Raw genomic sequence first — 23992 nt, 5'->3', positions numbered from 1 at the left:
CCAGGGCTGGGTTTGAACCCACCAACCTTGGTATATGGGGCCAGCACCTTACCCACTGTGCCACAGGCACCGCCCAAGTCTAATTTTTTTAAGATGACTTATAAGCCTTCATAATTGATCAGATGTCCACCCATCTCTCTAGTCTTATCTCTTACTCAACTCCTCCTTGAGCCATTGTGAACTTTTGTTTGTTCTAATCCACCATGACTCGGTATCATGACTTATCTATGGCCGACTCCTCTGTGTGGAACAAGATTCTGTACATTCATTTCTTAAATGTATCAACAATGATTATGGAAAGCATACTTCATGCTAGGTACTAGGAAATACACCAGTTATGGCACCAGGCATTGCTTGTTTTCATGAGCTTGAGGTCTATCATGGAAAACAGTCATGAAATACATGGCATAAAGCTAAGGCATGGAAAGCATAAGTTGATGTGGGAGTAAATGTCAGGGTAGCCAGACTTAATGTAGAGGTCAGTGGACATTCCCCAATCAGAAGAAGGGATAGGAGTTCCTTTCGACAACAGAAAAGAAGAGTAAGAAGAGGTAGTTGGGGGTGTTTGGGAAGGAATATTCTGATGACACACTTAAATGGAAAATAAAAACGCACTGAGACAAGAAATAGCCTTTTCTCGTTATAAACATATAATATTGGGAACAGATGTCTTTGCTGAATATTTTTGTTGGTGGCCTGTGTGACTAAGGAATGAAAATTATAAGGTTCTTGTTACCCTTGTGGACAGCTAAATTCAGATGCTCCTTCTTTCATAGGTGCTATTGCAATGACAAGGGAATAAAGAAGCAGCCTCATGAATGGGAGTCTAGATATCCATAAACTGGTTCTACACCGATTCTTTCTCTTATAACCTTGACCCAATGACTTAAACCCATACCTTTGCTTTGTAATTTATAAACAGGGAAAGATAATATTTATCTAGTTTACCTCGGATAGGGTAAGAGCAAATAAGATAATGGTACAAAAGTATATATAAAAAGTACCACACAGAATTTACAGCTTTTATATTTTTATTTATTTATTTACTTATTTATTTGAGACAGAGTCTCACTGTGTAGCTCTGTGTAGAGTGTGTGGTGTCATCATAGCTCACAGCAACCTCAAACTCTTGGGCTCAAGAGATTCCCTTGCCTCAGCCTCAGAGTAGCTGGGACCACAGGCACCTGCCACAATGTCTGGCTAGTTTTTTCTTTTAGTAGAGATAGGGTCTAGCTCTTGTTCAGGCTGGTCTCAAACTCCTGAGCTCAAGCATTTTACCTGCCTCAGCTTTCCAGAGTGGTAGGATTACAGGCGTGAGCTATTGCGCCCAGCTATGACCTTTTTATATAAGCGTTTCAAGCACATTAAACACTTTTTTGATTTCTGGTAGTTGTCTATATCTTAGTAGCAACTCAAATTCATTTTTCTTATGGTTTCTAACTATAGCAGTAGAAGCTGAGTTTCTAATTCCACAACAAGTAGAGTGCTCTCTTCACTATCCTTTAAAAGGAACAGGAAAGATCCACTTGTTCAAAGCAAAAATATTTTGAAATAGAAAAACTGAAAAATGCAGTTATTTTGCAACCATCAAAAAACAGGATCTATTTCTACTGCGATGCTATCCCTCAATTTCCTCTAATTTTTCATGGTCTAACTAATCTATTGGTTCTTTCTAACTTTTCTATTTCAGCTTATTTTTCGGGCTTCCTAAGCAATGGATTTCTTAACAAATAATAGCAATATAAATGCAAAGGAAGTTATACTAAAAACAGTTTCTAGTTTCACACTTTCTCCTTAAGTGGACCCATAAAAATAGGACATCATTAGTTTATAGGTTTCCTTTGCCAAAAACTTTTATTTGTCCCTGAAAATATTTTAGTTAAAGTTGAGTATATAAATGTCAACAGTCTCTATCACAAATACTGTTTTTCTGTTTCTATAGTCAAACATAGGAGTAATAATATCAACTCTTCTTTCAGAGGAAAGAGAAGGAAAAAAATTCATTCTGAAAAAATTTTACAAGTATTTAGAATTATACAAATGCTACCTTTTTTTTTTTTTTTTTGCATTTTTTGGCCAGGGCTGGGTTTGAACCCACCACCTGCGGGTATATGGGGCCAGCACCCTATTCCTTGAGCCACAGGTGCCCCCACAAATGCTACTTTTGAAAGATAAATAGCAAGTCTTTAGTTCCCAATGCCATTTCTCTGTTTGCAAAAAAAAAAAATAATAATAATAATAAAGTTTTTCTTTTCCTTTGGTAAGCAATTAGATTTCAAAATATAGAAACTCTATTAAAGGTGTCTGATTTCAAATCCTATTTCTGTCTATTTTTTTTACTTTTATTATAAATTTAAGGCACCTTAAAGGAAATTTGATAATTTAATTGTATGATTATTTCAGTGTTGTTGGGGAGAAAGCTTTAAAAGCCATTTACAAAGAGGAAGTAGTTCATGGATAACTGGTTTCTCTAGAAATGGAAAAAAGATGTTAAAGGAATGCATATTTAGGAATCTCATTTACTTGATGGCCAATTTAATTCTAATCTGTTAGTGTATCTTTGTAAGCAATAGAGTGTTTGTGAAATTACGCAGTCAGATCAGTGAGCACGTCCTTCTACCCTTGCTGCAGTACAAACGCCCCTGCCAGAGGAATCAGGAATGAGAGGTTCAAGTCTCAGCTCTGCCACTCACTCTCCTTGTGGGTTCATAAGAAAGTCACCCAGCCTTTGTCCACTTCCCATTTGCAATGACATCTTCCTTATAAGGTTGTTTATAGGAATAAGTGACATATGAAAAAGTTTTGTTAACCAGAAACTGCTCTACAAAAATAAATTACAAAATGTATTAAGAGTTCCAGGATTTATCAAGAGCACAATAAGAGAGTCTACAAAGACATAGTTCAACATGTATTTCTTGTTCTCAGTCTTCATTTTCGCGTGTTTATGTGCTGAATTCTTCCTTAGGTAAGAAGCTCCTCAGCCATAGTAAGCACATCATCAAGTCCTTTTTCCCTGTTGCCCTGTGGATGATACTTAACAAATGGGCACTCAAGGGGCTTTGTTGACAGCTATTCTCGGTTCTAATACCAAGTAAATAATCATAACTGTCCAAAGTCTCCTTTCCCCTATTCTACTTCTAATCCTTTGTCGGCAATCCACGCCTACTTCCACGTGTTATAGAGAATCGTCAAGTCAGTACCCACTTCACAAAAGCCTTTATCGTCATTGTTACCAAAGTATCTTCGGCTGTAAGACAGAATCCTTGGTTTTACTTCAGATCTGCTCCTCTTCTAATCTAAGACAAGTGGGAATATGACTACGTTCCTGGCTCTAGGAAGAAAGGAGGAGAGTACCTGCTGGGTCACTAAAGATTCCTAGAGCCGAGGAGGTCCAAAGGAACGCCTATCCCTGCCCGGCCAAGGGAGAGGGATGAAGTACTTCCACGTTAAATAGCTAGAGAAAATATGGCCAAGAAGGGAAGGGGTGAAGCTATAGAATCAAAAGAAAGTGAAAGCAAAGCGTTCCCGAGGCCCTGCTATTCCCCTAGAAGACTTGATGGGATGTTCTTGTCTATCCTGACGCTTGAACAGAAGTATTTATTTAACAGACAAATTGGGATTAGTTTCTATTAAAACACTTTTAAAAGTTGAAGGAATGGCGAGGAAGGGAAAGCTATCTCTCCGTTTCCCTCCTTCGATCATGGAAGGGTGCCTGATCTGTCCTCTGCTAAAAGTAATTCTATATTCTTTTCATGAGGTTTTTTTAAAGAGGTCCCAGTTCAACTCACCTCTTCGGTTTCAAGATAATATTTTTAGCCTAGGCTACCTCTCCTGGCCCTTACTGATGCGCTGTGGCTTTCATTAAACGGCTCCAGGAGGGCTCCCGCAGTCCCCGGGCTCGGGTGGACCCGGTGTCCGCAGCCAGCTGCTGCTCGCCCTGCGTTTCAGCACCGCCGCCTCTGGAGAGCGCCTTGCTACCCGGTCAGGTCAGGGACTCTCTCATCCATCTCCAACCCACTCGCTCTCCCCTACGCCTTGTTTGCCTCAGTCCCAGGAAAAAGCACCCCGAACTTCTAACTTCTCCTCGATCCCTGCTTCTCAAGTGACCTCCACGTCCCTCTCTCAGGGTCTAAACGCGCACGCCCCCGCGCCTTTGGGTCCTACCGGAACAGCTACGAAGCTGCGTGGCCTCCCCACCCGTGGCGCGAAATCTCCAACAGGCATCCGTCAGTCACCTTTCTCCTGTCCCTCCTCTGCTGGACCTCAAAACCGCAGCCGTGAGCCCCTGCTTTCTCCCTCTTGCTCCACGCCCCAAAGCTTCGAAGAAACAAACGCTCGATGATGCGCTCCCCTCCCCCCCCAACACACATATACTCTCACACACACACTCACACACACATGCATACACACACTCGCACGCCGCAAGCCTTCCGGGTGCCATAGCCGCCCTGGGCAGAGCCTCAGCCAACTTGGGCCCCATCCAGCAACACCGGCTTGAGAAGGGCCTCCGGCGGCAGCTGCCCGGCCCCTCCCCTTCCTAGGCAGCCAGTCCCAGCACTCAGACCTAGGCAGACCCGGGGCCCCCTTCCCCATTCATTCCGTATCCAGCTCGCGCGGGCAATACGCGGTCCACAGTCCCCAAACACTCGCCCCTCGGCCTCCCGGAACCATCAGCAAAACCCTGATTCAATCTCCTTCAAGCCTCAGCCCCTGTCACTGGTGTGTTGTGCGCCAGTGTGCGCCTCGGAGGCATACACATCTTTTACCTCCTCCGAGCTTTCAGCCCATTCTAAACAAACAGCACGTTATCTCCAACCCCCACCTCCCCTCTCCGCGCCCCAGCCTCTACCCCATCCCGGTCCTCACCGCCAAGTAGCCGAACCAACCACCTCACCGCCACGCTCCAGTACTCAAACCTCGAACCCCCATCCACCCCCAAAAGACACTCACCTCCAGCTCCCTTCCAACCCCCACTCCCGGCCGCCCCTAAGAGCTGGGTCTGGCCGGAGCAAGTGACGCCTGGAAAACGTAGCCTGCGTGGCCTCCCCGAGTGGGATGGAAAGGCCGACCTGCCGCCGGCGGGATCAGCCGCAGCACCCCTCCGGAGGGGCGCACGCCTTCCCGGTCCATCGCCGGGAAAACACAGGTGCCGGGGACCGGAGAGGAGCGGAAGCAGCCTCGGGGGTGGGCGGGAGGACTCACCAAACATCTGAATGTGCCCTTTGGTGATGGGATTGAAGCTGCCGCAGGCCAGCAGGATAACGTGGGTCTTGGTGGTCTCGGTCATGCTGCCGCTGGGTCCCTCGCGCGGATCTAGGGGTTGCCTCTCTTTTTGTGTCTCGATATGTCTGCAGAGGGAGAAAGGAAGGCGAGGCTCCGGCGGTGGATGCTGTGGACTCCAAGGAGCCGCTTCAGACGCAAATCGCGTCACTCCCCGCCTCCCCTTAACGCTTGCAGCGCCGGCAAGATCCGAGGCTGCTTTTGTACTGCTGTCCTCTCCTGTCTCCTCGGTCCCTCTCTTTTCTTTCTAGCTTCATTAGGGGCTCTCGCCTTGGTGCCCCACCCGACTCTTTCTCTGGTCCCCACTCCACTTCACTCCATCACTTTATCTTCCGTGTAATGTGTTTAAAAGGCAAGAGGCAGTAGCAAGCCCAGAACCAGGAAACCTCAGAGCTCGGGGTGAGCTCTTTCTCTCTTGCCTCCTTCTGACTTAGTTTTCCCGATTCACCGACATTCTTTTTTCTAACCACCGTTTTTTGGTCCCCATTTACTTTCTCTAAGAGCTTTAACTTCAAAAATGTTTGCTTGTAAGAATTTTTCTCTCTTCCTTAAAATTTTAACTGAGAAATGACAAGTTTTATTTCATCGGATCTCCCCTCACCTTTTCCCCTTATCTAATGATTCCAAACTATAGAGGTAAATCCACATGTTGACCTAGTGGTTGGTCAACAAGGGTTGGGGGAGGGGGTTGAAACTTTCCTCTGCTGTACTGGTCCTTTTGGTGAGTGAACCAATGCTATCTGTCTCAGAGAATATGGAAGGGACAGAGTTACTAAGGCAGTATTAGAAAACTATGGTGATCTTACATAAGCTACCAAAGTTGAGACAAAGATTTACAATTAAATGAGTGTTACTGTGCGGTCTTACAAGGGTACATGTGAAATTTACTAGGTGTAGAATATAAATGTCTTAACACAATAACTAAGAAAATGCCGTGAAGGCTATGTTGACCAGTTTGATGAAAGCATTTCAAATTGTATGTAAAACCAGTACATTGTACCCCGTGATTGCATTCATGTCCACAGCTATGATTTAATTAAAAAAAGAAGTATTACTTGAACACTAGCTGTGTTAGGTGCTGTTTTCATTCAACTGAAGGGAGATAAACAAAAAACAGAGAAAGAAAATATTAGATGTCAATTGTAGAATGTACAATAAATGAATGCAAATCCTTCTCAGAAAGAACAGAGAATGGAGAACAGGGGACGAACAACAGAGCCCAAGAAGGCCCTTCTGGGAAGTGACATTTAAGGTGAGGCCTAAATGAGGAGGGATTTGCTAGTTCAGATGTTGAGGGACAGGGAAAGGCTTACTGTGCTCATAGAAATGAAAGGAAGCCAGTGTGGCGAGAATGCACAGGCAGGGTGAAAAATTGTAGGATAGAAAATTGGACTGGTAGTGATCAGGGCCAAATTAAATAGGGCTTGTAGTCTAAGGCAATGAGTTAAATGTTTTTCTAAGTGGAATGATTTATAGTGAAAAAAACAAAAGGAAGCCATGGATGCTTTTAGGGAAGGTAGTAATATGTAATTTACATTTTTATAAGCAGTGCAGGGGCTGGCGGTTTCAAACCCAGCCCCGGCCTGCTAAACAACAATGACAACTACAACAACAACAACAAATAGCGGGGTGTTGTGGTGGGTAGTTAGTTCTAGCTACTTGGGAAGCTGAAGCAAGAGAATTGCTTAAGCCCAAGAGTTTGAGTTTGCTATGAGCTATGATGCCACAGCACTCTACCAAGGGCAACGTAATGAGACTCTGTCTCAAAAAAAGAAAAAAGAGAGAGAGAGAGAAAGATTGCTAGCTACTGGGTAGGAAAAAGGGTGCAAATAAGAAAATAAGGAAAATATTTTTAAAATTCTGCTTTGGGGCAGCACATGTGGCTCAGTGAGTAGGGCGCCAGTTCCATATACCGAGGGTGGCGGGTTCAAACCCAGCCCTGGCTGAACTGCAACAAAAAAATAGCCAGGCATTGTGGTGGGCGCCTGTAGTCTCAGCTACTCGGGAGGCTGAGGCAAGAGAATCGCCTAAGCCTAGGAGTTGAAGGTTGCTGTGAGCTATGATGCCACAGCACTCTACTGAGGGCGATAATGTAAGACTCTGTCTCTAAAAAATAAATAAATAAATAAATAAATACATAAAAATAAAAAAATTCTGCTTGTAGCCCAGGCAAGTAGAGTTGTCCTGGGACTAGAGTTAATTGAGGTGGAGATGATGAGAAGTAGATTATCTCAGGATAAGTTTTGTAGATTTTGTAGTTTATAGTCCTTATGGATGGATTGGACATAGAGGATGAGAGAAAAAGAGAAATTGAGGGTAATGCATAGAAATTTAGCTTACACAATGAATGAACAAAAATTGAGAAATACAGGAAAAGAAAAAATTTGAGAGATGATTAAATGTTCTATTTTATGCAATAAATAAAACTAATAATTCCTCTTCTTTTTTTTGAGACTGTGTCACCTTGAGTAAAGTGAGACCTTGGTACTGCCATGGTGCTATCATAGCTCACAGCAATCTCAAACTTTTGGGCTCAAGTGATCTTCCTGTCTCAGCTTCCCAAGTAGCTGGGACTATGGGCCCTCACCGTGATGCCTGGCTGGTCTTTCCATTTTTAGTAGAAGCAGGGTCTTGCTCTTGCTGTCTGGTCTCAAATTACTGATCTCAAGCAATTCACCTGCCTCAGCTTCCAGAGTCCTAGGGTCATAAGCATGAACCACTGTGCCCAGCTGGAACCAATAATTCTTTTTTTTTTTTTTTAGAGACAGAGTCTCACTTTATCACCCTTGGTAGAGTGCCGTGGCATCACAGCTCACAGCAACCTCCAACTCCTGGGCTTAGGCGATTCTCCTGCCTCAGCCTCTGGAGTAGCTGGGACTACAGGCGCCCGCCACAATGCCTGGCTATTTTTTTGTTGCAGTTTGGCCAGGGCAGAGTTTGAACCCACCACCCTCGGTATATGGAGCCAGCACCCCACCCACTGAGCCACAGGCACAGCCCTGGAACCAATAATTCTTTTTTTTTGCAGTTTTTGGCCAGGACTGGGTTCAAACCCACCACCTCTGGCATATGGCGCCCTATTTCTTTGAGCCACAGGTGCTGCCCTGGAACCAATAATTCTTAACTCAGATTCATAGTACAAAAATGTACCTTCCCCTGGCTTCAAGTTTCTTGGGTAAATTTTTACTCCTTATGAGTGAATTGGTTATTGTTGGGGTGCACATTATTGTTTCTTATCCAAGAGCAAGTAGTAAGTGTGCAGTAAATATTTCCTAAATGTTACTAAATAACCAATCAATCCTAATATGCATAAAATTTCTAGTTTGAACAGAAAAGGCCTAAGAATTGATGTATATTCATAATGAGGTTTGTATCTTCCTTGACATGAGCTACAGATTAATGGAGTAGAAAATACAAAAGCTTTTAAAGGCAGGACTGACTTGAGTATGAGACTCTGCTGCTCACTAGCTGGGCAGTTGACATAATTATAGGTAAGCAATACATATTTATTGAGTGCCTGCCGTGCGCCAAGCACTGATTTAGGGGCTGGAAGCAAAGCAAAGTTTCTGCTTTAATACAGCTCACATTCGAGAGGAGAATAGCAGACCTTAAATAAATTAATAAACATACCAGTAATCGGTATCATAAAGAAAAATGCTAAGAAATAGGGTAAGCAGAAATGAGAAGGAAAGGAAATATTTTATTAGAGGTCATCAGGAATGGCCTCTCTGATAAGACAGCATTTGATCAGGGATCTGAATAAAGCAAACGAATGTGTCATTTAAATCTAGGGATGAACACATCTGGGCAGAACAGCTAATACAAAAAATGGGAGAGCCAAGAAAATACAAAAAATGGGAGAGCCAAGAGTGCTTGGGAATGTTCAATAAGCACATCAGCCTGGCTGGAGAAAAATGGTGCCACATCAGAAAAGCAGGATAGAGCAGCACCCGTGGCTCAAAGGAGTAGGGCACTGGCCCCATATGCTGGAGGTGGTGTGTTCAAACCCAACCCCAAAAACTGCAAAAAAGAAAAAAAGCAGAATAGATCTTGTAGGGTTTCATAGACCCTGGCTAGGGATCTGGCTTTTCTACTGAGAGAGATGGGAAGCCATTAGAGAGTGTTGAGTAGAGAAGGGACATGAGCTGACTGGCACTTGAAAAGTATCAGGGTGGCAGGAGATATAAATTTTGGAGTCATCAGTATAGAGTTTAAAGTCATGGGATCGAATGAGGTCACCTGGGGAGAAACAGATATACAGAGGAAAAAAAAGAGGCCCTCAGATTCAGCCTTAGGGCCCACCAAATTAATAACAGTAACTAATATTCATTGGTATTACTAAAAGCCCAAGCACTGTAAGCTGTTTATAGATGTTAGCTCATTTAACACCCACAACAACTCTCTTGAGTTTGTACGATTTTATTCTATTTTAGAGATGAGCATATAAGCCCACAAAGAAATTAAGTAACTGGTATCAGTTCAAACAACTAGTGTGCATGTAGCCAGATTCAAACTCTAGCACTTTTGAACAGTCTCTAGTTTTGATCCAAAGCTACTTTCTCAACTTGTTTCACTGCTATGCCCTGTGAACCACTTTGTAAAATGGGGATAAAAATACCCACCAAACCACAGAAATGGGAAGATTAAAAGTAATCCAAGTAGAACACCTAGCATATAGAGATGGTTAATGAATGATAGCCAGTTTATAAGTGAAAGACTAGGACTTCTTAGCAGAGCTTAAGACTAAACTGAGAATTGCTTTACCAAGTACTATGGTCTGAATGTTTGCATCACTGCCCGAATTACTATGTTGAAACCTAGTCCCCAATGTGATGGTATTAAGAGGTAGGGCCTTTGGGAGGTGATTAGATCATGAGGGTGAAGCCCTCATAAACAGGACTAAAAGAGACCTGGAGAGCTTGTTTGCTTCTTTTACCAGGTGAAGGCACACCAAGAGGACAGCCATCTATCTATGAACCAGGAACCAGGCCCTCACCAGATACCAGATCTGCTGGCACCTCTATCTCAGACTTTTCAGCCCCCGGTGAGTAGTAAATTTCTGTTGTACATAAACCTCCCAGTTTATGGTATTATGTTATAGCAACCTAAAAGGACCATGCCACCAACTTTTCTTTTTTTCTTTTTGAGACAGGATCCTCAAGCTGTCCCCCTGGGTAGCATGCCATGGCATCACAGCTCACAGCAACCTCCAACTCCTGGGCTCAGGCGAGTCTCCTGCCTCTGCCTCCCAAGTAGCTGGGACCACAGGCGCCCGCCACAAAGCCCAGCTATTTTTTTTTTTTTTTTTGGTTGCAGCCATCATTGTTTGGTGGGCCCAGGCTGGATTTGAACCCGCCACCTTGGGTGTACATCGCTGGTGCCTTAGCCACTTAAGCCACAGGCACTGAGCTGCCAACAACTTTTCAAGTTTTTTCTTCCTCTTTCATCCAGGAAAAACAGAAGCGTGAACAACAATATCAGTGTAGCTTGCTGGAATGACTGGATACTCACCCAGCTGTACAAGTTAATTTTAATAAAAAGAAAGAGAAAAATATTCAATTCAAGTTTTTTATACTGAGTAGTGCTTAATAAATATTGATGAATTAACTACAAAAATCTTTTTACCAGTCCAGTGCTCAGAGAGTAACAGTGAGAGGTGTGTTTATAATAAAATGTAATAAATATGGTTTCAACCCTGCAGGTTACATCTGAAATGGTAGCTTAAATTCTATATATTAGATTAATTGGTTGTAATTCTAATAGTCTCTTATAATTTTCTTTCTGCGTGTCTCTAATCCATGTATGCCCAAACAGGGTTCTGGAATTAGAATATGAAAACACGGAGAGCAAATCCTGGCTCTCCCACTTGCTAATTGCTTGGCTTTGGACAAGTCATTTATTGCTTAGCCTTCACTTTCCCAGTTGGAATTGTGCCTAGGTCTAGGTTGTTAAGATATGTAACGTTTTGTGATATTACCTAGGTCCTGGTAGATAATATACACTCTGAAAATATTAGCTATACCTATTATTCATAAAATGGAGAATACTAAAATACATGCCCTAAAAGGTTGCTATGTGGATCTAATATAAGGACGTTTTTAAAAAGCATACTAAAAACTTTATGTCAAACGCCAGTATCCTGTTGCTAGGTATAAACACCCACCGTTTTTAAGCATTTAGTTTCTATTGATGGGTTTGTCAAGGATGTTTCTGGAAGTAGCAATCTTAGAGTAATGGCTCTGGGAATATGCCAGTAGACTATATATCAACCAAGGAAAACAAACAATGAAAACATACTAACAATGAATTTATTTTCAGTGACAATTCCAAGGCAAGTTTATAAGATATACAAATAGGAAAACCAACTCTTATACAGTAGAGGTACCTTAATATATATGGTGATCTATTCTCAGAGGTGCTTGTTTTAACTTGGGTAGTATAATTTTGTCCCATATTTCAACTTTCCAACAGCTAGAAATTGCTTTAGGCTGAAAAGAAGGAAGCAGAGTCATTCTTCCACTGCCTAACCTTTGCAATCTAGTGGGCCTGATCTAGTTTCCTAATAACTCAAGGCAGACAAACTGAACTGAACCAGAACATTCCCTTCTAAATACCTGCTCTGAAGGGCAGACTCAAGTGTCTATTGGGTCTGATTTGAAATATGCATATATAAAGTCTAACAGAGTGGGTGTGTATTATCTTCTTATTTACCTAGTCATGATTAATCATCCATTTTCATCACAAATTGGGGTAAAGCCATTTCATATTTCTGCAGCTGATTTCCAAAATGATATTAGGGTTCCATTTCAGGGTGGGCAAGGGATTTGAAAAGAAATTTCTCTAAAGAAGATAGGCGCATGGCCTACAGATATATGAAAAAATGCTCACCATCCTTAATCATCAGAGAAATGCAAATCAAAACTACTTTGAGGTACCACTTAACCCCAATAAGATTAGCCCATATTACAAAATCCCCAAACCAGAGATGTTGGCATGGAAGTGGAGAAAAGGGAACACTTCTACACTGCTGGTGGGAATGCAAATTAATACGTTCCTTTTCGAAAGACATCTGGAGAAGACTTAGAGAACTAAAAATAGACCTGCTATTTGACCCTACAATTTCTTTATTAGGTATATATCCAGAAGACCAAAAATCACATTACAACAAAGATATTTGTATCAGAATGTTTGTTGCAGCCCAATTCATAATTGCTAGGTCATGGAAGAAGCCCAAGTGCCCATAAACCCACGAATGGATCAATAAATTGTGGTATATGTACACCATGGAATACTATGCAGCCCTAAAGAAAGATGGAGACTTTACCTCCTTCATGTTTACATGGATGGAGCTGGAAAATGCTCTTCTTAACCAAGTATCTCAAGAATGAAAGAAAAAGTATCCAATGTACTCAGTCCTATTATGAAACTAACTTATAGCTTTCATATGAAAGCTATAACCTAATTATAGTCTAAGAATATGGGGAGGGGGTGGATGAATGGAGGGAGGGTGATTGGTGGGATCACCTCTATGGTTTATCTTACAAGGGTACAAGTGACTCTTTCTGAAAGTAGAATATAAACATCTTAACACAATAAACTAAGAAAATGACATGAAGGCTATGTTAACCAGTTTGATGAAAATATTTTAAATTGTATATGAAAACAGCACACTGTACCCCATGATTGCATTAATGTACGCAGCTATGATTTAATTAAAAAATAATATTAGAGATTATCCTTCATAGGAAAAAGCAAAAAGGCACACACCTATATTCCTGGAATCATGTCCTCAGTCTCTGGAATCAAATCAGATATCAAATATTTATTTTATGTTTTCCTGGTTAAAAATCTTATTCTGGGGAAATCATGACTTTTTGGGAAGAGAGTTATCGACGTTAGTGTTGTTCTGTCTCCTTTGCTTTCTTCATTTCTTTCCAAGCTGGGCATCATCAGGGTATACGGTAGCTAAAATCACTGGCATTTCTCTTTCCTTCTTCCCCACAAGCAAACATTTTTACATCCATAAAGTGAAAAACATCCCTAGGTCAAGATTCTCTTTCTTGCAGCTCTAAATCCCCTCAATTTAACTCAGACTTACAATTTCTCCAATTATTTTAATTCTATTTCACAAATTAATTGCGTTTCTGAATTCGGGTGTGGGGAGGTTGGGGGGGACCGTCTTGCTGTGTTAGCCAGTTCAATTTCAAACTCCTGGGCTCAAGAAATTCCCCTGCTTCAGCCTCTCAAATTGCTGAAACTATAGGTGTGCACCACTGTATTATGTCACCACATTTTAAAACCTGATTATCAATTATAAAGATTGCAATACTTCTGGTACCTCAGCAAATGGAAGGAAGTACATAGGTCTTCATAACCAGTTAGCAGTATATACCATTAAAAATAACAAACTTCTTCAGCTAACCCAGATATTTGCCAATTTATCCATCATGGCTTTCTTTAGACATTGAGGGGAAAGGGTTTACAAATAACTATATTCATATTTTCAATTATTTTCTTGAGACTAAAGATCTTACAACTTCTCATAAGGTTTTCCCAAGAGTGGAAATAGGAGATAGAAAAATCAGTTCAAACAGACTTGGAAAGAGATATAATTGATTAAGGAGCCAGATTATTCCCTGAAATGACATCTGAAACTATCTCTGCCTTCTTCCTTTAAGTCACCCAAATGGAAAATACATTTGACTCAAGGGAGTGTTAAATAAAGGATAGGGAGCTTAAAATAACAAAATATTTTTTTCCATTAGGTCAATATCTTGTGACACAGTAAAGTCAGATCTAACCTGGAATTTCAATCCCATGACTCCTCAGTTTTTATCAGAGCTAAAAAACAAAGTAACAGTGTTACAGCTGAGCCTCTCTGACAACTTGCCAGTGCTGTATTGCCAACTAGCCAATAACTAAACTAATTTCAGAGGACATGAAGGCATAAGCACAATTTGCACCGGTAGAACCTGCTATTCTCAATTTTCACACCTCATATTCATTCTATTGCTGGAGTTGATGTGGCTCAAGGTTGGTAACTATATACTTTTAGATTTGACAAGTTGCTTGCATTACTCAGGACTGTTTTACAAATAAATAACAGAAACCCTATTCAAACTAGGTTTAAAGCCAAAAAGGGAATTTATGGATCTATTTGTTTGGGGAGTCTAATGGGTAGATCTATTATAGCTTTAGGAACAGCTTTATCCAAGAATTCAAGACTCTGTTTCTTTCTCTCCCCATAGCTTAATTTACTGTCTTCCGTGATTCCTTCCTTCTCAGATGGATGCTCTCCACATTCAAACAAGGTTGAATGATGTGAATGTGAATGATGTGCTTGCTTTGAATGATGTGTTTACAGATCATAATCCTATTGCAAGAGAGCATCTTTCCCAAGAATGCCAGTAAAAATCTCAAGGAAGATTCTCATTAGTTCTGCACGGATCACGTGCCCATCCCTGATCAATCATTGTGACTAGAAGGAGAAAGTGTTCTTGGCCAAACCTGGGTCATTTTCCCATGCTAGGTTTGAAGCAGGAGGGGAACAGGAAGAAAGACCAACTCTTGATCTACTTGGACTAGTCAGTATTCTAGTAGAGGGTAGAGAAGCTTAACAAAACTATATCCCTGATGTTGCCATAAGAAGAAAACATAGTTGGGGCAGCACCTGTGGCTCAAAGGAGTAGGGCACTGGCCCCATATGCTGGAGGTGGCGGGTTCAAACCCAGCCCCCGCTGAAAACTGAAAAAAAAAAAAGAAGAAAACATAGTATGTAGACATTGAGTTCAATGATCTTATTAAGCTCAGAAAAAATGCCTTGTTAATATTTATAATTCTGGAACCTTGTAGAAAGCAAACAGAGATGTCTTGATTTTGTGGGTGGGTAGAAGATGCTGGCAAAGGAATAAGGCATTCCAGGGGAAATGTGGTCCTAAATGAATCCAGGATATTTATGCTGCAGGTTTTAAGGACTGAGAAGAATATGGTGAATCCACTCTTGAGGATGAGAGCTTAATAGTCTCTGACTCCAAGCTAGCCTTGCACAGCTTCTAGAACCTTCTAAGCTCTTTCACTCCTCTCTGCCTCTGTCACGAGGGTAGAGTCCTCATGAAGGGATTAATGTGACTGTGAGAGTGGATCTGTTATAAAAGTGAATTTAACCCCTTCTTGGTCTCTCTCATGCCTTGGTGCCTTTCCACCTCTAGCCATGGGATGACACAGCAAGAAAGTCCTCAAGGGAGGCTGGCCCCTCCTCCGTCTTGGACTTTTTAGCCTCTAGAACTGTGAGAAACAAATTTCTCTTCATTATAGATTACCCAGGCTCAGTATTCTGTCATTGCAGCATAAAACAGACTAAGGCATGGATATTTTCTAAAATATAAATCAGATCATATCTGTCTTTGTCTTTAAACCATTTAATGGCCTCCCAATACCCTTAGAATATAATTCAATCTCTTAAAATCTTAGAAGCTCCTCATTGCCTCCCAACTCACTTTAATCTCTGTTTACTCTAGCCATATCCTGAACTTCCTCTAGTCATCCAGTGTGGCATGCTCTCTCCTAGCCAGTAAATGCTATTTTCTCATCTTCATATCTTAACACTAAATCTGGTTCAACCCAGAAGTTGCTTAATTACTTCCTGAGCCTCCTGTGAGCTCCCTGGATCTGCATTAGCCTTGCTCCTCATATGTGCTGTTTTTCTTGTGTCATAATACTTATTTCAATGTCCTGTATTGCAATTGCTTTGTAATTTGCTTATACCCTCCACCAACATTATTTAGACCCTACCATGTGCCAGGCAGTACGCTTAGCACTATGAAGACATTATCTCATTTAATTTTCAACATATCTCAATGACATCAGTTCTCTGATTATACCTATCTTATAGATGAGGTAACAAAGAAGTTAAGTAATTTGTTCAAGCTACATGGCTAATAAGTAGTGAAGGTGTTAGGTTAGGCAGTTAGCTAGACATGAGTAGGGTGGATGGTGGATGCAGTTCGGCTATTTCGGACTGACTTGGATCAGACTGACCTGGGCTATTATCGGAATGGAGCTAATAGAGACCTTGCAGGTGGGTTGCCTTGAGATAGAGCTAATCACTTTCTCAAGGACTTTCTGACATAGACAGACAGATGTGGTCTCACTGACTTGGGTTGTTTTGGGAACAGCCTAATTAGGATCCTGAGAAGCTTCTATGAAGCAACTGATACTCCTCAAAAGTGTATAAAATCCAAGCACTGTGCTCTCCATGATGTCTGCAGTCACTAACATGGGGCCCAGGTTGCTTCACAACTCTTTTTTTTTTTTTTTTTAGACGAAGCCTCAAGCTACCCCCCTGGGTAGAGTGCCATGGCATCACAGCTCACAGCAACCTCCAACTCCTGGGCTCAAGCGAGTCTCCTGCCTTAGCCTCCCAAGTAGCTGGGACTACAGGCGCCCGCCACAACGCCCGGCCATTTTTTGGTTGCAGCCATCATTGTTGTTTGGTGAGCCCGGGCTGGGGATTTGAACCCACCACCTTAGGTGCATGTGGCTGGCGCCTTTGCTGCTTGAGCCACAGGCGCCGAGCCCACAACTCTTTATAACAAACTCTCTCTTTCTTGCTGAACTCCTAGGAACTTGCTGCATTCAATTTTTTTTTTTTTTAGAGACAGAGTCTTACTTTGTCAGTCTCAGTAGAGTACCATAGCATCACAGCTCACAGCAACCTCCAGCTCTTGGGCTTAGGCCTCAGCCTCAGCCTCCTGAGCAGCTGGGACTACAGGCGCCCACCACAACATCTGGCTATTTTTTTGTTGCAGTTTGGCCAGGGCCAGGCTTGAACCTGTCCTCCTTGGTATATGGGGCCAGCACCCTACTCACTGAGCCACAGGTGCCACCCTGTTGCATTCAATTATTTCAGTGACTACCTTGAGCCCTTACTGCCCTGTTGTAATAGAGGCAAGCTTTGAACTTGACTACTTAGCTAGACATTTCTAATATTCTACTCTCCCAAACCATGAGAGGAATAATTGCTTCTATCTTATTCACTATTATATCCCTAGTGTCTGTCATAGTCTGACACATAGTATGGGTTCAAGAAATATTTAATTAGTAAATGTGGAATAATTTTTGCTTATGGCTAGATCTATTCTCAATGCATTTTTTTCTATTTTTGCTCTGAGTTAGATGTCTTAAAAACTTACAAAAGGACTGCCCAAAACAAATCTTAAGTTACAAATACTTAAGCCTGCATCTATCAGATCTATGCACCCTCTCCCTCCCGTCTCTATTCAAGCTCTCTTTTAAATCATAGCTGTGCTATTCATTCTCTGTAAGTATCAGAGCATCTCCCTTGAGTGCATGGGTTATTGTCAGCTGAAATAGACATCCATTCCCCAAAACTCCTATATATGTTCTTGAACTTTAGGGGTAGAAAGTTAGAAATTACCTTTTTCAGACTCCCTTGCAGCTACCTTTCTGGATACTAATTAGATCCCACCAGAGAGATACCTTTGCTTGAGATTTAGAAAGCAGAAGTGAGGTGAAAGTCATCTCCTTATTGCTTTCGCTGCTAAGCAACACTGTAGATGTGTATTTAAAGCCAGAACCCACCTTCCAAAAAGTCATGGACATTGAGAGGCAATTTTGGTGTCTGAAAGGTTTGACACCAAACCTAACAGTTTGAAAGGAAAACCATACTCTATTCATTGGGCGACAGCACGATGGTAAATACAGTAGCATCCAGCCCTGACCTGGAAATTGGACACACCTATGGATTGCAGCTATCATAGTATGCACTTAAAATCCAGAGTTCACTGGTGGCCCCTAACTTCAGTTTATCTAGCTCTTCTAATGAATTTTATTTTATTTTATTTTATTTTTTAGACAGAGCCTCAAGCTATCCCCCTGGGTAGAGTGCCATGGCATCACAGCTCACAGCAACCTCCAACTCCTGGGCTCAAGCGAGTCTCCTGCCTCAGCCTCCCAAGTAGCTGGGACTACAGGCGCCCACCACAACGCCTGGCCATTTTTTGGTTGCAGCCATCATTGTTGTTTGGCGGGCCTGGGCTGGGGATTCGAACCTGCCACCTTAGGTGTATGTGGCTGGCGCCTTAGCCACTTGAGCCACAGGCGCCGAGCCTTCTGATGAATTTTATAATCACGCAATCCCTTGCTTTTAATCCCTTTCTACTTAAAATATATAGAGTTGTTTTTGTTTCCTGACTGACACATCCTCTTACTTGCTATATCTAGCTGTACTGACTGTTGTGCAGGCAAGAGCAAATTATATGTAAATGTAGTTATTTTGAAAATGTGTGATGAATAAGAAATAGATTGACAGAAATTAAAATAATGTATGAAAGAAGTGTAGGGTGTGTGTGTATGTGTGTGTGTTTCACGAGTCAGGAAGGGAGATGTGAAAAGACTGAATCAAATAGAAGGATATAAGATAACTGGGAAAAGAGGGAGAGACTGAGCGAGGATCCTAGAATCCTACAAGGAAATAGCGGAGCAGATTTGGACTTAATATTTATTATTAAGAACTTAAAAGCCAGGCACAGTGGCCCATGCTTGTAATCCTAGCACTATGAGATGTTAAGGTGGTTGGATTGCTTGAGCTCAGGAGCTCGAGATCAGCCTGAGCAAGTCCCCTCCTAAAAAAAAAAAAAAAATAGAAAAACTAGCCGGGCATTCTGGGGGTCACCTGTAGTTCCAGCTACTACTTGGAAGACTGAGGTAAGAGGATCGCTTAAGCACAAGAATTTGAGGTTGCTCTGAGCTACAATGATGCCATGGCATTCTACCCAGGGTGACAGAGTGAGACTCTGTCTTAAAAAAAAAAAATAGAACTTGGTCTAATGATTGCTTACACGTGTAGAACCCATTTAGAGTTCACAGCGCTCCCTCACATATGTCTTCTTTAATTTGATTTTTACAAAGAGCAATTCTGTGAGCTAAATGTTAGTGAACCCTGTTATAGATTTTGCATACAAGCAAGGAAAACAAGACTCAAGAAGTTTAAGCTCAAGGTTAATTCCAAATTCCAGTGTCCTACTCTAGGAAGCTGGCTATAGAAATTACTTTTGGTTCAAAAATGAGGGAGAATTAAAGAATTCAGACTGTTACCAACAAAAGGCATGCTATTTTTGAATTTTGAGCACAAAGCCTATAGGGCCCAGTCATAAAGGTCTTTGCACTTTTTTCAAGACTAAGAGATGCCTTCTTTGTTCTTTCTCAGTGACTAGTCCTGGAGAGGTAGAACCTGAGTGAACTGGCAGCCGAACTAAGGAGCAAAGTGGATTCAGTATGCTGGGTAGAAAAAAATTGTCATTTTATGAATAGTTTGAGGTTCCCATAAACTTAAAAGTCTGGATGTGTTCTTATGTCATCATAGGGAAGGGCACTGGGGCAAAGGGAAAGGTTAAGTTGTAGTTCCAAGGTCACGTCAGTCTAATGAGCTTTGAGCGCTTTGCATCCTGAGGTAAGAGACATGGGACATCTATGCAGAGGGGCTCTGGTGTTTGGGTCTTGCCTTCCACACAGCTCCCTCTCAGCTCTCACACTTGTCATCTTCGTTTACCCTACTTTAAGGTGTGAATAGGAAAGGAGCCTTGCCTGGGGAAAAGAATGAAATGTCCCCACTGGTGCAGTGTCAAATACAAACAGCTCAAAAGTGGTGAGGGAAAGGGAAGGATGAATAATCAGTTATTTAGGGGAGGCAGAAAGAATAGGCTGTAATATTTATTTCCTCTGTCTGGGTGGCACTTCAGAGTCAGGTGAAAGGAAATCTGTCCTCTATTCATTGGGTGACAGCACAATGGTAAACACAGTAGCATGCAGCCCTGACCTGGAATTAAACAGAAGAAGAAAACACTTTCTTAGGGAGACTATATAGTGAGGGCTTCCCTGACTTTTGTCAGGTTTGGTGGCACTTTTAGACTAGCTCTTGTCTTAGTGAATACAAATAATCATCACCTTAGGGTTAGCTGGGCATGAAGTTGCCTTGGCTAGGAAAAAAAAACGCCAGGAGGAAAGGAAGAGCTCATCCTGCTTGTAACAGTCTTTAGAGAAAGGAGACTCAAGGAGAAGATGGGAGGCTGGCAGCTGAGAGCTACTGTAGTGTATGTGTGTGTGTAGAAATTTTAAAAAATACTGGTCAATTCACCCTAGAAAAAGAAGTACAGAAGGCACTGTGGCACATTGGGCGTCCATAAAAATAAACCTTCAGTTTTAAGACTCATAGATGGTCATGTAGCTATCTAACCAGGGGTCCTCAAACTATGGTCTGCAGGCCACATGCGGCCCGCCGAGGACATTTATCCGGCCTGCCGGGTGTTTTTGCCTCCACTGCCTGCCCTGCTTAGCAGCCGACTCATCCTGGGCCTGCAGTCCGGCCCTCCAACGGTCTGAGGGACAGTGAACTGGCCCCCTGTTTAAAAAGTTTGAGGACCTCCGATCTAAACCAAGGGTGAAAAGGTTCACTTAAAGGTTCCAAAGGCTTTGAGATTTCATTTTGTAAAGTGGGTGGGGATCATATATTTTTGGACTCACCTTTATGGCTGATTTTTGACTAATGTCTGTTCTTTAAAACTGCCCATTTATACACATCTACTGGCCTACAAAGGCAAAGTGGCCACAAATTTTTCTCCTGCCATCCCACTGGATGAGGGTTCTTTTCATTCTATACAACAATACATGAATTTTTCCCTTCTTTTTCTTTTTCTTTTCTTTTCTTTCTTTCTTTCTTTCTTTCTTTTTTTTTGAGGGGGGAGACAGAGCCTCACTCTGTTGCCCAGGCTAGAGTGCCATGGTCTCAGCCTAGCTCATAGTAATCCCAAACTCCTGGATTCAAGCAATCCTCTTGCCTCAGCCTCCCAAATAGCTGGAACTACAGGCACATGCCAACACATCCAGCTAATTTTTCTCTTTTTGGTGAAGACGGGGATCTCGCTCTTGCTCAGGCTAGCCTCAAACTCCTGAGTTCAAGCAATCCTCTCCCCTCAGCCTCCCAGACTGCTAGGATTACAGACATGAGCCATCATACCCTCCAGGAAACGTATTTTTAAGAAAAGGAAGTAAAAGAAATAGTCAAAAGAATATTAAAAGTCAGATGCTTTCCAACTGTTTACTCTAAACCTGGGAGGGGGTTGGAAGTTAGCAGGATTATTATCACCATTTTCCATATGAGAAAAGAGTCAGAGGGGTCAAATAATTTGCCCATAATCATTCCACCATTACGTATGGTCAAGCCAGGATTTGAACCAGGTCTACCCTACTCCAGTGCCCGCTGCTATTGTAGGCCCCAAGCTGCCTTTTGGAAGGAAGACATGGGTCAGCGTACATAGCTGCCTCTCCCAATGCTGGACTATGAAATAAGGGAGGGTCTCCCCATATTACCTCTGATCTCTCTCTCTATTTTTTTGCAGTTTTTGACCAGGGCTGAGTTTGAACCCACCTCCAGCATATGGGGCCGGTGCCCTACTCCTTTGAGCCACAGGCACTGCCCCCTCTGATCTCTCTTGACCCTCAAGCATGAGAACTACCCTGGATGAGGCTGCTTTGCAGCCCAATGACCTATCTAATCAAAGGCTGAGGACACTTAGCTTATCCAGAAGTGACTGCCAGCCAGAGTACCACCAGCTGGAATCCAGTGACATATGGGGTAGGAAGCAAGTCGGTGATTTGTAATGGTGCAGGGGCATTTGGCAAAGGGGGGTGAGTAAAGCAGCACTCACTGCCATCTCACGGGCACCCTTGTTCTACGCCTCCCTTCCCCTGGCTACCTCTGGCAAGCCCTCCCTACCCCTTGTGAGGCTTTGAAAGGTCTCTGACTCAACACGTCTCTTTCAAGAAAGATTCTCTGACAGAAGGTAAGCACAGCCCAATTGCAATGACAATGCTTTAAAATCTTCCTTTAGGCCCTAAAGGGTATGAGCTGAAGTGGTTTCTAAGATTACTTGAGCAAATTCTTCACATGGAAGAAGTATCATTAATACATAGGGGACAGTTCATTTTCTCCTATAAAGGGCACTGAAAGGGTACTTTAAAGTAACCAAACTTCGTATAATTAGGAATGATGTGTCTTTTGCTTTCTTGGTATCTCTACAAAAAGTGCAGGAACCACAAGGCAGATGTAAATTAAATATGCCACCAAAAAGGAGGTAATTTCACGATGCGATGGGTGACTGACTAGCGGCTGACTCTAATCTGCTGTTTTATTTTCTTGCCATTATGCTCTTTAGCAAATCCAGGACACTAAAAGAAAAGGAAGTACTGTTCCTGTGAGAATGACCCAGATCAGATTTAATTTTTCAGTCTTGGAAGTGGGGCTCAGAGGGGGTGAAATGAAGCTTATTCATATCTTTTCCAAAAAGTTTTACTAAGGAGAAAGGCAAGTTTGAGGAGGAGTAGAGTTTGATGTGTCTCTTTGTTTGGTGTGGGGGGGGGGTGTAGAAGGAAGTGTCTTCCTCAAGGTGCACAAAAACAAGAGCTTCTCAGGAAATTTTGTTATGAGCAATGTGGATACTATTGAAAATAATACAACTAAGGAAAACCAAGGCAAAATCATACACCACATATCAGTACAACTTTCTATATGTAAATTTATGTTTATAGAAGAAATAATTAGGGAGTGATTATTTGATTTGTTGATGGGATATTTTGTTTTAGAGAAGATTCACAAATAAGATATTTCTCTCTCTCTCTCTCTCTCTCTCAAGCTGTTGCCCTGGGTAGAGTGCTGTGGCATCACAGCTCACAGCAACCTCCAACTCCTGGGCTTAAGTGATTCTCTTGTCTCAGCCTCCCAAGTAGCTGGGACTACAGGCCCCTGCCACAATGCCTGGCCATTTTTTGGTTGCAGCCATCATTGTTGTTTGGCAGGCCTGGGCTGGATTCAAACCCACCAGCACAGGTGTACATGGCTGGCTCCTTAGCTGCTTGAGCCACAGATGCTGAGCTACCATCTCTCTCTTTTTAGTGATAAAGTCTCACTCTATTGCCCAGGCTGGAGTACAATGGTACAGTCATAGCCCACTGTAGCCTCAAACTCCTGGGTTCGAGGAATCCTTCTACCTAAGCCTCCTAAAGTGCTCCACAGGCATGAGACACTGTGCCCAGGATTTCTCTAACTATAAAGATCATGACTGGATATCCATGCTTTTTGATTTAGGAAAATTTAACTTACACTCAAATTTTCTGGCACACAAAGCTTTTGAAAAAGATGTTCCAGAAGTAAGATGGAGTGAATCAAATGAACTTTTAATAAAAAGAGCATTTCTATATAAACAAAGAAAAGCTAAGCTATGGATACATTAAGAAGCCAATATTGGGTTAATTTTCCTCTAGTTGTTCTCTTTTTTTTTTTTTTTTTTTGGGGCTGGGGCTGGGCCCCTGGCATATGGGGCCAGCACCTTACTCCTTTGAGCCCTTTAGTTGTTCTCTTAAGTGACTTTTACCTCTACCAAGACACACATTATTATTCTTTTAGACATGCTCTTGCCTTGTTGCTCAGGCCAAGTGCCACAGTGTCATCATGGCTCACTACAACCTCAAACTCCTGGGCTCAAGCGATCTTCCTGCCTCAGGCTCCTGAGTAGTTGGGACTACAGATATGTGCCACTACACTCAGATAATTTTTCTATTTTTTGTAGTGACAGAAGTCTCACTATCTTATATAGGCTGATTTTGAACTCTTGGCCTCAAACAATCCTACCCCCTTGGC

General features: G+C 42.2%; 1 protein-coding gene across 1 annotated transcript in view; it reads right to left on the bottom strand.

Annotated features, from left to right (window-relative positions):
* NMNAT2 (nicotinamide nucleotide adenylyltransferase 2) overlaps positions 1–5513 on the bottom strand; it is a 155895-nt gene extending 150382 nt beyond the window's left edge. The window contains exon 1 of the mRNA XM_003785638.2: positions 5203–5513. Within this exon, the coding sequence (XP_003785686.1) occupies positions 5203–5287 (85 nt within the window). The 5' untranslated portion in view covers positions 5288–5513. The remainder of the gene's footprint in view (positions 1–5202) is intronic.
* Positions 5514–23992: the final 18479 nt, after the last annotated feature.

This window comes from Otolemur garnettii, unplaced genomic scaffold (assembly GCF_000181295.1).
Source record: "Otolemur garnettii isolate 467f Iridium unplaced genomic scaffold, OtoGar3 scaffold00016, whole genome shotgun sequence".
In the NCBI taxonomy this organism is placed as follows: domain Eukaryota; kingdom Metazoa; phylum Chordata; class Mammalia; order Primates; family Galagidae; genus Otolemur; species Otolemur garnettii.
The sequence above is the reverse complement of the archived record's forward strand: the minus strand, read 5'-3'. Positions and strand labels throughout refer to the sequence as shown.